This window comes from Nicotiana tabacum, chromosome 9 (assembly GCF_000715075.1).
Source record: "Nicotiana tabacum cultivar K326 chromosome 9, ASM71507v2, whole genome shotgun sequence".
In the NCBI taxonomy this organism is placed as follows: Eukaryota; Viridiplantae; Streptophyta; class Magnoliopsida; order Solanales; family Solanaceae; genus Nicotiana; species Nicotiana tabacum.
Genome location: NC_134088.1, coordinates 122,640,298 through 122,655,942, shown reverse-complemented (window position 1 = coordinate 122,655,942; position 15,645 = coordinate 122,640,298). Strand labels below are relative to the sequence as shown.

At 35.4% G+C, this 15,645-nt stretch overlaps 2 protein-coding genes across 8 annotated transcripts; one reads left to right on the top strand and one right to left on the bottom strand.

The window, feature by feature from the left end:
- Nucleotides 1-1,727: 1,727 nt before the first annotated feature.
- On the top strand, nt 1,728-8,863 carry LOC107763845 (CBL-interacting serine/threonine-protein kinase 3). Of its 7 annotated transcripts, none has more exons than XM_075222183.1 (15): nt 1,728-1,865; nt 3,342-3,575; nt 3,827-3,889; nt 4,823-4,894; nt 5,109-5,216; nt 5,331-5,411; nt 6,142-6,195; nt 6,328-6,453; nt 6,541-6,630; nt 6,735-6,857; nt 6,962-7,072; nt 7,489-7,602; nt 7,718-7,774; nt 7,916-7,990; nt 8,389-8,863. In XM_075222183.1, the coding sequence occupies exons 2-15, from the start codon at nt 3,405-3,407 to the stop codon at nt 8,458-8,460; spliced, it is 1,317 nt and encodes a 438-aa protein (XP_075078284.1). In that variant the 5' UTR covers nt 1,728-1,865; nt 3,342-3,404; the 3' UTR covers nt 8,461-8,863. The 7 variants fall into 7 exon arrangements, with proteins under 7 accessions (XP_075078284.1, XP_075078287.1, XP_075078283.1 ...); XM_075222186.1 differs by lacking the exon at nt 1,728-1,865 and adding an exon at nt 1,889-2,028 and having other exon boundaries at nt 6,965-7,072; XM_075222182.1 differs by lacking the exon at nt 1,728-1,865 and adding an exon at nt 1,889-2,028.
- A 968-nt stretch (nt 8,864-9,831) lies between these two features.
- Nucleotides 9,832-15,624, bottom strand: LOC107763842 (putative serine/threonine-protein kinase PBL3). The gene is made up of 6 exons (XM_016582344.2): nt 15,319-15,624; nt 11,792-12,117; nt 11,558-11,693; nt 10,788-10,924; nt 10,559-10,682; nt 9,832-10,411 (listed from the first exon to the last, which is right to left on the bottom strand). The coding sequence occupies exons 1-6, from the start codon at nt 15,377-15,379 to the stop codon at nt 10,005-10,007; spliced, it is 1,191 nt and encodes a 396-aa protein (XP_016437830.1). The 5' UTR covers nt 15,380-15,624; the 3' UTR covers nt 9,832-10,004.
- Between the last annotated feature and the right edge of the window lie 21 nt (nt 15,625-15,645).

Sequence of the window (15,645 nt, the reverse complement as noted above, 5' to 3'; positions counted from 1 at the left end):
CAAATAAATTGTTGACTCATTGGACCCACTTACCACATGTAACACATGGACTAGATTCTCCTTTCCAAGATCATTATTTTTTATTTTTGGCCTGCCAAAATCATATCCTTTTAATAATATTGTGATGATTAAATTTGCCACCTAAATAATCATAGATATAATCAAGGTTATAGTGGACAAATATAATTCGTCCACCTTTAATTACAGGCTTCGCCTTCGAGTTCGATGACTTAAAAAAATCCTGATAGTTAACAGTTTTACTTTAATTAGTTTTATGTATCGTGAATCCGAATTATTCAAGGTTCCAATGATGATAACTAACATTTGGTGGGAAAAAAAATTGTTAAGACTCAGAAAATTGAGTGAAAAACAAAGAAAAAAGTACGACATACCACGAGCAAAGTGAAATAAACATATTAGCATGTCGAATTTAATAATTAATTAATTTTATCTAGGAGTCACAAATTAAAGTGACATATTTATTACTTAATTATGGTTTAAATAATAAAAGTTTTATATTCAAGATACACATATGTATTTATTGATTTGATATAGACATTGCATGCAAATAAATATTTTTCATAGCATAAGTGTGAATCTTTTTCATATTTGTTACTTAATTAGGTGTCTCTCTAATTTAAGTTTGTTCTGCAATTTTTTATAAAGTTTTGAACCGAATGTCCACTTGCTGAAATTAACAAGTGTAATATTGACTATTCAGATGAGATCTAGCTTTACGTTACAAATAAAATATACATAATATGTTACAAGATTGAGACAATTTTTCTTTTCCTTTTCTTGCTGAAATTAATTACTCCTGAAAGAATAATGTCCACTTGCTGAATATAGGTACAAGAACTCTCAAGGTAATAGTTTATTATTAAATTTAAGAATATAATATACCAAAGATACCATGTGCTTTCATATGCTTACTGAAACAGATTAATTAGTTAAATAGTTTGACTAGAAATAACAGAATATTTGGTAAAAAATATGGTTGGTAAGGCATGTAAAGTTCTCATAATCTACATGAAACATATTATATATGGAGCAAGTATTAAATGTATCATTGATGAGGTCAATTTTCTTTATTTCTTTTAAATTCTTTTAATATCACATAAAAAGAAGAAAATTAACTACCAAAAAGACTCTGATGCACCTAAGGTGTGACCTAATAGTCGATAAGATCGATGAAAATCACGAAAAATTTACGTTTAAATCATCACAAAGACAAATGATAATTCTAGGTAGCGAGTACACGATAGCAAAATAAAATGTGCTTGCAAACTAACCTATATATCGCTGTCATAATTTTTTCTTTTAAATAAAAATAATAATTGCAAATCCAATTCACACGATTACACCTACTAACATCAATAATAACAAATTCAGTGTAATTACACAAGTGGGATCTGGAGAGGATATTGTACAAGCAGACTTTACCCCTACTTTGTTTAAGTTAGAGATGTCGTTTTCCGACCGACGTGAGCACACCTACCATAATAACCGAACTATAAGCCATCATAAATAAATAAAAGTTTTCTGTACATGTATATAGAGACATAAAGACTAAAGTCTTTTAATAGATGAATTTTTCACTCCACTTATAAAATATACAATTAGACCTCTTTATAATAGCATTCATGTATAACAGTCGTTCATTATAAAAGTCACAAAAAATTAGGAATTGATATTTTATGTTATATTATAACTTATGTGCTCTGTAAATTATAATAACACTTCACTATAATATCCAAAAAAATATCGGAACAAATGTGGACCTTTGTATATTATTCCAATTACTACAACAATTTTAGTTGTGTGGTGGTGATACAAAAAACCACTTGACATTCATTTCAAGAGAGGTAAACTACTTTTTTTTAATATAAAAAAGAATCATTTTTTTTATATCTTTTGTTGGGACAAATCACAAATATTTGCAGTGGCATTTTACAATGCTGAATTTCAAGATTTGGTTGCTGGGATTTTTCCACTGACCATATATTTTTGTCCAAATCATTCAGAATTGTAAGCTGCTGTAATCTTCATATTCTTGACCCAATAAAACACCAAAGGCCTCCTTCCTTCTTGTTCCTTCTTCATATTCATTTTCATAATATACCCCATTTAAATTTCTGCTCAAAGTATGTCTATTTTTTTTTCTCTTTCTTGCTTTTTTGCTTTGAATATTTTTTTAATAATCGTGTGTCTCGACAAACTTGCATGCAAAATAGCTACATATTAAGTTTTCTTTTTTTGGCTTTGGAATTTGTTTGGAAGATTGGAATATTTGTATCGTTTTTATATGTTTATGAGTTTTGTTCATGTGAGGAATTGGCTGTATTTAAGAACTTTGCTTTTGGGTTTTCTTGAAATTGTGAACTTTGGGATTCTGAATCTTATTAGATTGAGATCTTTTCCTCCTTTTGAAGTTCCCTTGAAATAAAAGCTTTCCCTTTTCTGCATTTTTTTTTGTGTACTTAGCTTTTGAAAAAAAGGGTTATTTTGTTGTTGCTGTTTCTTTAATTGGACTTCAAATTTGGCTCCTTTTTTTTGAGCTTCTCCTTATTTTTATCAAGAAAGTTTGTATTTTTATGAAAATTGTGAAGCTAGCTGATTTTGGGTTTTGTTGGTTGATTGGATTTGAAGTTTATTTTTTGAGTTCCCTTTCTATTTCAAGAAAATTGGGGTTTTTTCTTTGCATTTGTTTCTGGAATCTGTTGTGAAGCCATAGAACTCATTTCTAGCTGCATTTTGCTGTGATCTTTTGCTGATTTTGCCACAAAAAGGTTTTGGGTAGTGCTCTCTCTCTCTCTCTCTCTCTCTCTCTCTCTCTCTCTCTCTCTCTCTCTCTCACACACACACACACACACACACACACACACACACACACACACACACACACACACACACACACACACACACACACACACACACACACACACACACACACATATATATATATAATTCAAGTCTCACTTTTTTCTTTATTCATTTCCTTGAAGTGTAATACTATTATAATTGACTTATTTTAAGTAAATGGTGTTGCGCCTTGATTCTTGCCCCTTCTCCTTAAACATATAAGAGAAGTAAATAAACAAACTTTTGTGATTATAAAAGCATTAGTTGTGTGCTTTTATGCGCAGTTAGTCAAGTTGTTTTAGAATATCTGTTTTATTTTAATTTTATAATTGGTCTGAGAACTGTCCGAATTTACGGAATGAATGTGATGACTAGTCTGATTTATTTGCTTTACTCCAATGGTTTGCTATTACCTGAGGGTAATATATGTTAGGAACTAGGAAGTCGGGTGTCTTACCAAAGTTTTAATCATTGTGCAGTAAAAAGTTCTCTAAGGAGGATTGCGACTGAACTTTTTAGAGGATCGTCCCTGTATCTTAGTAATGAATCAGGCAAAAATCAAGCGTAGAGTTGGTAAATATGAAATGGGAAGGACAATTGGTGAGGGAACATTTGCTAAAGTCAAGTTTGCAAGGAATTCAGAGACAGGAGAACCTGTAGCAATCAAGATTCTTGATAAGGATAAGGTCCTTAAACACAAAATGGCTGAGCAGGTCAGTCTTCAATATATTCATACGTTATGCTTTCTCGAACTTTCATATCTTTCTATTGTATGATGTTATCCACTTGCAAATCATAACATAGATTACATGAACGCTATGTGAATAATGTTTCTTCGACATCTGACATGACGACTGAGTTGTTATCCATTTGTTATCCTTCCTTTTACAGTTTTAAGTTTTTTGAATGATTGATTCGTTTTGGCAATGTTAACTATTTATAACTCTTGTTCATAAATTGACAGATAAAGCGGGAGATAGCTACAATGAAGTTAATCAGACATCCACATGTTGTTCGATTATACGAGGTTGGTCCTCTCTATGTCAATGCGCATGTGCTTGTGTGTGTTTGCGCGCGCCTATGTATGTGGTCTCTGTGATCATAATGGATGTGTAATTGGATCCTATGCCACTGGTTTCCGTACATCCAACCTTTAGGTTAATTAGTAAGCAACCCATTACTTTGCATTTGGTTATGCATAATATGTTGTGAACTTCACTTTAGATCTTCACATCAACAATTTGTGAGAAGTCTTTAACTCACTATACCGGAGGGATAACCAACTGGCCTAGCAAAACATATTTAGCATTCTGTTGAGAATTTATGACTCAATTTTGGACAAAACAAGGTCCATTGTACAGCATGTATTTTCAGTATTACTGACATGCATTAAGACAGATTCTGGCCTTTAACATAACCTATATTGGCATGCAGATAATTTGCTGGTATCCATATACTGCAGTGGAATTGGCTAATATACTGGAGTAGTTAGTTAATCTTCTTGATCTACTCATATGGTACTTTCCAAATTTTCAAGAGTTATACTCTTTTTGAGATGCACCATCAAAATCTTGAAAAATGAGAGAGCTAGAAAAGTTTAAGTCAAAATTACCCAAAAGGGAGCTGGAATTGTAAATTTCCCATGCGGGAACAGACCTGTATTTTTCTCTCCTGTTAAATGTTCAAAATTTTGTTAAAAGACTTTTTGGGATGTTGTATACCAAATGCTTGCCTAATATAACAAATCCGTTGACGAACATCTCAAGTATCGAATATTTTGTGTCCTTCGAGTTTTTAACAAGGCTGTTAATCGTGCAAAAGTCTTATACTGGCAATAACCTACTTTTGTTATCAAAATCGGCAATAATGTACTAAAGAGAAGATGCCGTTGTGGCTTATGATGACGGCTGGGGTTTCACATATTAAACTTTGAATCCATATCCTTTTCATCTGCCTGCAGGTGATGGGTAGCAAGACGAAGATATTCATTGTTCTGGAATGCATTACAGGTGGAGAGCTCTTTGATAAAATTGTAAGGGCGATTCTTCCTTTCTTCTAATTCATTCACTCCTCCCTACCCTAGGAGATAAAGAATTTGACCAAAGAGCACAAAACTTGTTTCTCACTGATTGCGAACTTAGTTTTCATGTATCCTTCTGAAGCTATTCAAACCTATTCGGCACTTAAAAATCTCTCTGGCGACTTAGCATGTGATTAAAGATATTATCTGTTTTATTGGCACACAGGTAAATCATGGACGGATGCATGAAAAAGAAGCAAGGAAATATTTTCAGCAGCTCATTAATGTTGTTGATTATTGTCATAGCAGGGGAGTCTACCATAGAGATCTAAAGGTGGGAAGTGTTACTTTTGTAGCATTTTTAGTTGTTAATTTCTGTTCTGTTTTTGCCTTAAAGCTTCTGGCTTTGTTTTTGCGACCTTTATTTTGACATTCTTTAATGATGCAGCCTGAGAATTTACTGTTGGATGCCTCTGGAAACCTCAAAGTTTCTGATTTTGGATTGAGTGCTCTGTCCCAGCAAGTCAGGGTAAATATCTGATCATATGTTCTCCCACCCTTTAACATATGTCTCCAACATTTGATACGAGTCGTTTAAGTTGTTAATTTGTGGTTCTCAGAAGTAATTCAGTGAATCTTCAGTTGTGTAACCTGCTAGTAGATTGTGTAACAATGTCTTAAGTCTTAACGTCCTTTACTGATCGCCTTTTGTACATTTTGCCTTTGAGAATTGTGGTAGTGATGACTCATCCCCCCCCCCCCAACCTCCCCCCCAAACCAAAAAAAAAGAAAAGAAAAATGGGACCAGAAATCTCCATGGAAAGCCCATCGACAATCAAGTGATAGGAATTTTAAAATCGCAAATGGCTATAGAAACAAGCCAGCACGATACTAATATCTATTTCTGCTTCTTCCTATGATGTTAACTAGTCTAAACATCATTTTCGGTTCACTTTTTTGAAGCAAAAATGGATGGGCCTTGGGACATTGGCAGTTAATTTGTGATTGACGGATGATTTGTTCTTTGCTTTAACTACTCTTGAGAATTGTTCAATAATGGACTTTTTTTCCTTTTAGCTAGAGAACCCCAAAATCATGCTAGTCATTACTTTCTCTACATATATCATCTTGTGATTAGTTCGGATTTGAAATATAGCTTCAAGCAGCAGTAGTACTGCAATATATTTCTTCCATTTTGGTGATAGTTAATCTTTCGTTTGGAATCAAATGTAGTTCTTACTTTTAACTCAAATTTCCAGGATGATGGTTTACTCCATACCTCGTGTGGAACCCCTAACTATGTTGCTCCCGAGGTATGATGAAATTGGTCTCCACTACTCTCTCTTCTTGTTCACTTCTTACCCCACACACAAAAAAAAATCCTGTTCATGTGCACCTTTTTTCTTATTTTTCTCTTCATCTAAAAAATCAGATTCCTTTCTTAGGTACTCAATGATCATGGATATGATGGCACAACGGCGGATCTTTGGTCGTGTGGAGTCATACTCTTTGTATTGCTTGCAGGTTACTTGCCTTTTGATGACTCTAATCTTATGAACCTGTATAAGAAAGTGAGCATTTCTTACTAATTCATTGTAAAGTCAAATCTACTTTTGTTTTTGTTATTAGTTCCATAATGTCTATCACGGTCTGTGCAGATCTCCGCTGCTGAATTTTCTTGCCCACCTTGGATGTCTTTTGGCGCTATGAAGTTAATTACTCGCATTTTGGATCCAAATCCTATGACAGTAAGCATACTGAATTTCTAAATACAGCTTCTGGATTTATAGCTTGCAATCGAATATATAACGTCATCTATTTCTCTTATTTATTACATGTGTTTTCTACGCAGCGTATTACCGTCCCAGAAATTTTGGAGGATGAGTGGTTCAAGAAAGATTATAAACCTCCTGTTTTTGATGAGAAAAAAGATGCCAACCTGGATGATGTTGAAGCTGTATTCAAGGATTCTGAAGTGAGCATAGCGGAATATGGAACAAATTTTGCATTGACTTCAGAGGAAAGAATTGATTGATGTATGAAGTTATCCTCACATGGTTCTCTCTTTTTGGCACAAAGCAGGAATATCATGTAACAGAGAAAAAGGAAGAGCAGCCAACTCCTATGAACGCATTCGAGTTGATCTCAATGTCAAGAGGACTCAACCTTGGGAATCTCTTCGATGAACAGGTTACTGCCTATGAACTTCTGTCTTTGTCTGTTATTTCTCTTGCATATTTTGGAACTTCTGCTTGATTAGCGTGGTGCTTGTGCCTGGAGTTACATCGTGTACGATTATTCTGTCTCAGTAGGACACGCTTTAATGAAATTATTGTGAATTTCAGACAATTTTGGTAACTTGGTATAAGGATATGGTTGATGAAAAGTCACTTTTTATTGATGATAATACCTTGGATTATTTTTTGTTTGTAAATGTTCACCAGTTATTCATATGAGCGAGGATGAAAATACGGAAGTTAAAAACATAAAGTTTTTAAACATTGACGATTACGAAGTAGGTCCTCCACTTTGTTGGAAACATTGATGATGTGTATATTACGATATCCTTCCTCCATTGACAGATGTTTTGATTCCATTGTTCGCAGGAATTTAAGAGAGAAACAAGATTCACATCTAAATGTCCGGCCAATGAAATAATCAGTAAGATTGAAGAAGCTGCAAAGCCCCTTGGTTTTGATGTTCACAAAAAGAATTACAAGGTGGTGATGAATTTCAAGCATGCATTTCACTCGGCATCTAGATCCCTAATTAGTTAAATTAATATTATCTAATATTGATTCTGTGCACTAGCCTGATTTTACTCTTTTACCTCAGATGAGGCTGGAAAATGTTAAAGCTGGAAGAAAAGGGAACCTTAATGTTGCCACTGAGGTATGTTCAATTTATTAATTGGTCATTTTTTTAATCTTATTTGTTATTACTTTTTTCTTTTTGTATTAAGATTGCCATCATTATTTCGAAATGTGCATCTTTTGCCGTTGTATCCTGAACATTGTTTGGCCTGCAATTTAGGTATTTCAAGTCGCCCCTTCTCTTCATATGGTTGAAGTGCGAAAAGCAAAAGGAGATACTTTGGAATTCCACAAGGTACCATATTTTGCTAATTGCCAAAAAAAGTTATCTAAATGACAATGCTGAACTGTGTATACCACTATTAGTAGGCTTCGATAGGCGAAAGCATTGTATAATCACAAGCCGATTGCTCTAGCAGGAACATGAACCTCCTTTGAAAGAAGTAATGATGTTTAGCTAATAAAAGATCATGCTTGTGTAGTAGCAATCTATCTACTTATTTCCGAAACGCATAGGTTCTTGCTGTGTTTTGCATAACCTGAAATTCGTTAATACCTCGTTTTTTAAATCCTATTAGTCTTTGCATTATCCTCGTGTTCCTGACCTCTTTTAGCTACTAATCAATCTCGAACGATATCTATTTTTCCATCAATTATTCATTGTTTGATGATTTTGTTGTACACTTCATGCAGTTTTACAAGAATCTTTCAACTAGTCTAGAGGATGTAGTGTGGAAAACTGAAGAGGACATGCAAAATAGGTAGTATTTACTACCATGTGAAGAGCAATAGCATTAGCTTTTGCTGGTGCTACCACATATGTAAAAACTTTTACAAGTTCTTTCTTTCTTTCTTTCCTCTTTTTGTTCTTTTTTGGTCTGTTCTTTGTAGTGGGACTTTTTTCTCCCTTGAGAAGTGACCATGTGAGGAATTTCCATTTGTTTTATCATGAGTAGGACTTTGTTCCTAATCACTTGCTGTTTGTGTAACTGGTATACTCTTTTGACTACTGTATAAAGCTTATCAGCTCCCTCAACCAAAAAAAAAAAAAGAAGGAATCCACCAAGGAGAATTATCATTTTCATTTTCCTTGTCACATTTGTAGTTTGTATAATTGGTATACACTTTTCACAATTTTTAAAGATTATCAGCTCCTCTTATGCTTTCCTGAGCCGAGGGTTTGGAAACAGTCTTTCTTTCTATGCTCACAAGGTAAGGGTAAGGTCTGCGTACACACTACCCTCCCCAGATCCCACGGTGTGGGATAATACTGGGTATGTTGTTGTTGTTAAAGATTATCAGCTCCCTCAAGAATGATGTGTGCAATTGGAAATGTTGTTCAGTGCTCACTATAAGCATAATGAACCTAGAAGTCTAGAACCACTAGTCACATAACCTTATAGCTTATTAGTGGTATACATTGTTAGGTCAATGTGATTTTTGCTAAATTAATATACACAGACCAAGTAGATCACTTTGTAATATTTAAGAGCATATGTTTAGCTTAGGCTACCTATATCACACCTCTTGGGTTGCGGTCCTATCCTGTGTGAATGCCGAATAATATATATATATATATATATATATATATATATATATATATATGTTGTATTTATGTATTAATAATAATCCATGAAGGACCCACTTTTTGTGTTTTCAAAACTTTATGAACAGCCAAAACAGCTTTCAAAACAATAAGTCATTGAAAACTATAAGGATAAACCATTGTCAAAATTGGACAACACCAATCAAATGAAGGAACTAGAAAATGTCCCAATTCAAATGTCATTTGGCCCACTCTACTTATTTCCTTTTATAACCTTTATATATACCACCTACTCCTGTCAATTCTCTTTGTTGAAAGAGCATGCCTAGTATCATTAGCTACTGCAAAATCATCATCATTATTACACGGTAAACTTTCTCAGTAAAAACTTACTTGCACCCAGTGTGTTTACACTACCCCAATTAATACATGACACGTGTACTCACATACGCTACAATCACCAAATGGCTTAACCATGGTAAATTAGTATAGTTTGGTGTAAATACCGGATGCGGAAAGTTTTACCATGCTTTCCCTTTTTGAGGAAGAAGTCATTCTCTTTGAGACAGAAAAAAATAAAACATAAGTTCAGAAACAAAGAGTACTATAAATATACATTCTAAATATATACATTTTACATATTACACTCGAGCACTATAGTGATATATTTCTTCCTCATCAAACAAGGGAAACAACAAACAAATAAAGAAGAAAAATACCACATATCTTCCTTAAAATATATATGTAGAATGCGTTGGTACAGTTATCTTGAATGTGTGACAACTCTCTTTTGATGATGACTTATCTTGTTATTTGCTGCATTATTTGCCTGTAGTGGTGAAATCCTAGGAATATCTTTTGGTGTTGGCAAAAGCTCTAGTGTAGCTAATAATACCTCATCCATTATTGGTCTAAGTTTTGGATCTACATGGAGGCACCGTAAGGCGAGTGCTGCTGCAGCTTGTGCACCTTTCTTCGAGTACTGCCCTCCGAACCTTGTATCCATGATTCTCAGTACTCGTCTGCTATCGCTTAGGAAAGGTATCGCCCATTCTACCAATGTTTCCTCAGCGCCTCCAGGGTTTTCCTCGCCTGTAGCTCGTTTTCCTGATAGCAGCTCCAATAGAACAACCCCAAAACTATAAACATCGTTCTTTGGAGTCAAATGACCTGTTACAAGTAATTGGGGGGTTGACTTGAGATAAGATATACAAGATACCAACCATGTTCAACATGGTTAAAAGTCTCGAGTCACAGTAATCTCAACGCGAATAGTTTAATGGAGAAGGATTAGTTGACAAACTGATTGAAATTTACCTGTTGCGACATATTCTGGTGCAGCATAACCCCGAGTTCCTATGACCCTGGTTGAAACATGAGTTCTATCTCCATCAGGACCATCCCTTGCGAGGCCAAAATCTGATAGTTTCGCATTAAACTCCTGCAGATGTTCAATGGAATATTTCATTTGTGACCTTAGCAGGTTGTATGATCGAAATCAACAGTTTTCTGGTGCTAATCAATATCTCAGGCGTAGAGATTGTACCGAATCAAGTAGAATGTTTGATGCCTTGAGGTCCCGATAGATGACATTAGCATCCAGACTGTGCAAGAAGGCCAGTCCTCGTGCAACATCTACTGCAACGCGCATCCGTTTACTCCAAGTCATAAGCTGAACTCCTTCTGCACAAAAATGGAAACATCACTAGTCTTCATCAGCAACTTTCTGGAAAAAGCGTACTATGCACTGATTTTAAATGTATCAAATGGAGGCAGTAGATGAGACATGCTACAAGAAAAAATAGGATTATAAGCGATGAGAATAAAAGCAAGCAGGGAAGAAAAGCTTAGAAAAAGACTCTCAAGTCAAGCCTAGATTGAGTTGGCTTTGTTGTCCAAGCGTTCGACGTAATGAACTGCTTTCTTCAGAAGATCATAGAAAAGATCCTTCAATTGCATGAACCATTATCTTACTAAGAGATAATACCACTTCTGGAGTATTAGCGTTATATCAATGCTTGAGAAAAATGTTTGGCACTGCTACACAAATAAAGCATACAAATCAGACACGGATCCAGGATTTGAAGTTTACGGGTTCTGGTCCTTCTGGATTCTTTTACTGGGTTCTAAATTTATAATTTCTACACACTAAATGAATTTTTCATGATAAACATAGGGTGTAAGCCAAAGTTATTGGGTTCTGCTGAAACCGTGCCGTATACAGTGCATACGCCCCCGTAAAAAATCCTACCTAAATGACAGGAAAAAATGAGAAAAGTGATCATAAGAATTCGGCAAATGAAGAGATTGACTCACTTCTGAATAGATGATTTTCCAAGCTTCCTTTGGTCATATACTCGTAAACAAGAAGCCTGTTATCACATTCTACACAATATCCAATCAGCCTCACAAGATTTTCGTGACGAAGCTGCCCTAAGTAGTTAACCTCTGCCTGCAGATTTGATGCGAGTAAGACAGTTATTATCACTGAGAACAAGTGCCACAAGCAAAATATTAAGAAATTTTCTGAAGGCTTAGAAATGAACATACAAGCCATTCTCTGTGCCCCTGAAAGCTTTCTGGCTTAAGTTTCTTGACGGCCACTACCATCCCTGTCCCTGGTTTGCAGGGCGTAAGCGTATTTTCATCTAGCCATCCTTTGAAGACATATCCAAATCCTCCCTCACCAAGAAGACTATCAGCTCGAAAGTTCCTAGTTGCATTCTTGAGGTCATTGAAGGTAAAGGACTTGAGATGGCTGACGGCAGATAGATCACTTTTGCAAGACTTGAGAGCATGTCCTAAACTGCCCTCAAGTGTCTGCTTACAAGGACGATTGTATTCCTTTCTCTCACTTCCAGGGCCTGTTCTAGAATCTGGAATTACAATTACAAAGAAATAAGCAGATAAACAGAACTCGATTTGCAAATATTAAAAGCTAAGTAACATTTTTTTTCGTTTAAAGTTCCAAGTCACTCTTTTATTGCCAATGTTGTGCAAAGCACTGTAAACAAGCCTTACAAAGTGGACAATATCACTAGTGAGTCCCTGGGGGGCATGTAACACCCTAGGTGAATCCCACATCGACAAAACACGGGAGAGTTGCCGGGTATATAGCCTTAGACCCTAATTACGCGTTTTAAAGTCATGCGGGCCTACGCCCAAAGCGAACAATATCACTAGTGGACTGGGTTGTTACATAAGGAGGGGATGACCTAACCTTCTTGTACAAAATGATAACCTGCTAATCAGATAATACAGTATGTTTTAATACATTGTAGTGGTAACCAGTGTTTTAAAAGGCATTTTTGGGACTCGCCCGGGGGGCTCGCCCCTGGGCGGGGCACTTGCAAAACGCCCCGGGCTCATGTATGGGGCTTAGTTCTGTGAGGCTTACGCTCCAATCGCCCGACCGTACGCCCTAAACACGCCTAACGCCCAACGCTCGGGGCTCGCCTAACAGTTCTAACGCAAATCACGTGTCGAATTTCTTACTTAACATCGCTGACCTTCAAAATTCTTTATCAAATTAATGATAAAAGTTCTATCCATCGATAGAAATATGAAGATTGAGCATAACTCTAATAATGAGACATAGTATTGCGAATTTATATCTTCACTTGTTATTGGTCGTGTCTTAGTTCATTTGTCCCTCCTTGTTATACACTTTTATTAATTTGATATCTTAAACTAATTTGTATTTATTCATGAAGGAGTAATATTTTAATTATCGTACTAATAAGATTTTATTAATTATTTACTTTTAGGAAGGTAAAATGTGGAATTTTGATAATTTTTCTAAAGAAATTGTAAGTTTTTAATTATTTGAAAGTTAAAGACGTTATACGTGATTTGTATGCATTAGTTATACTTAAGAATCATGCTAGATATTTATTTTCTATGAATTCCTTTAATTTTTTTTTTAATTTTTAACTTTTAATTTATATTTTATATTTTTTTGTGTTATTATGTTATTTTATTAATTTATAAATTAAAAGTTTTAAAGATCCATGGGGCTTACGCTCCCCCGCCTCCAGGCTTACGCCTCGCCCCATATCAAGTAAAATGCCCCGTCTCACGCCCCCACCTTTTAAAACATTGCTTGTAAATAGCGTATAATAGATTGTTTGACTAGTTTTTTGTGGGGATGGAGTGCGCGCGCACACACATAATATATATAGTTTTTTGTGGGGATGAAGAACATACATATATATATTTCACATATTTATAGTTTTCTTCAATTTTTATGCAATTTTACATGTTTATAAATATTTACTATCATTATATTATTTTATAAAATATTAAAAATTAAATACCTATGGGGCTTACGCCCCGTGCCTCGGGGCTTACGCCTCGCTGAGGCATATGTAAAACGTCTCGCCTTACGCCCACGCCTTTTAAAACACTGGTTCCACCCAAGGAATATTAGCATAAATGATTAAATTCAAAACGAAAAAAATCAGCCAATGAACATAGCCATACATGCTTTCACAATGTTATGTATCTTATCGATGCCAGTGCTGCTACTAAAGAGATTTCCCAGAACCTAGAAATTGGCTTTTAGACCCAAAATTTCAGGGGTCAGTATGATGCAGGAGAAGCAATGTCTAAAACACCAACGCGCAAGATCACTTTGAAGAGTTAAGGAATAATTTAAGTAACTTCTTTGCTGTAACATATAATTGCTCTCACTCTCTTATTTGCAAAGGGATGCAATAAGTAAATTCACGAGAATGATTTACTATACTCCATGAGCCTACTTTAACAACACCAAACTAGACCAAGAGCAAAATACACACACACAACTGTTTGAACAAAATTGCAGGATAGCACATACAGTGTCCCCATCCAACCTGAAACTCTGCAACCTTCTGGACTACAATATAACGAACAATAACCTTGCATGTCTAATTCGTTTGCTTAGTTTTTGTTTCCAATGCGGAATAGAACTTGAGATGCAAAGGGGGGAAAGAGTAGACAATTACTCCAGAGTCAAAACTACACAAAGCTCTTGGGAGCCAATTCGCATAACTTTGAAATGATAGTGAGGATTATATAAATAATTGGATAGCAATAGCACAAAGTACTAAGAAGCAAATAACAAAACAGCACACTGCATAATTTGCTTCTTAGCCAACTAAATTCAGACTTCTAAAAGATGATAGAAGGGTAACACCAAAATCACCAAACAACAATTTGGGCACTTGAGAAGTTCCTTTTACTCTAGCGAAACTTAAAGACTTCTCAAAATGGAAACTTTTCTACACAGAAGTGACTTGAAAAGCAATCCACATCTTTTTTCTTATGATGTGGTATCGGGGCCAACTTTCACGCTCCTCGACTATTTCACCAGATACCTACTACCTCAACCAACACAGCCACACAGGTAATATTAACTTTGCCCGCGAAGCCTTAGGCATATGTAAAGCAATCCATATCTTTCTAGCTCAATGCTTCGTAAAAGCTATTCATTAGAGCATACTGCATACCTATTCTCAATAGCTAACATACATATTCTACGAAATCGCAAAATCTAACTCTAGACTTAACCCTGAACTATACATAAAAATAAGGTCTTGAACAAATTACAAAAGCAATCCATATCTCTCTAGTTCGATGCTTTCTGAAAGCTAGTCATTACAGCATACCTATTCTCAACACACCCCACACACACACACATATAAAAAAGGGCAACCCGGTGCACTAAGCTCCCGCTATGCACAGGGTCCAGGCAAGGGCCGCACCACAAGGGTCTATTGTACGTAGCCTTACCCTGCATTTCTGCAATAGGCTGTTTACACGGCTCGAACCAGTGACCTCCGGGTCACATGGCAGTAGCTATGTCAAGGCCTCTTCACGCACGCACACACACACTATATATAAATATATATGTGTGTGTGTGTGTTCTACAGAATTGTAAAATTGCTCAAGTGTAAAATTGCTCAAGAATTATCCCTGAATTAGAAATAAAAATAGGGTCTTGAACAAACTACAAAAGCAATTCAAATATGTTTAAACTGAAACAAGAGGGAAACATGCAAAAAGACAAAGTGAAAAGAGAATGTTGGAATTCATACCAGACAGCAAGCTAGAAGATGCATGAGCAAGCTTTACAGGTTTACCATAGCAAATCCCCATATTAAAACAAATATCAAGATTCTCACTTTATAACTAACTTTTCCTTTAGAAAATTTGAAAACCAAGAAAACCCCAAAAAGGATAAAGGAGAAGGAGGAGGAATAAGAAGAGAAAAGGGGTTGAATTAGTACAAGAATAGAAAAATGAAACCATTGTTAATTGTTATTGTTAAAGAGGAAGAAGCTATGAGAGAGAGAAAGAGAGAGGCCCTTTTAGTCTTCAGTCAAGAGTGAGGAAAATCTCCATTGAAAATGTTGTCACAGCTA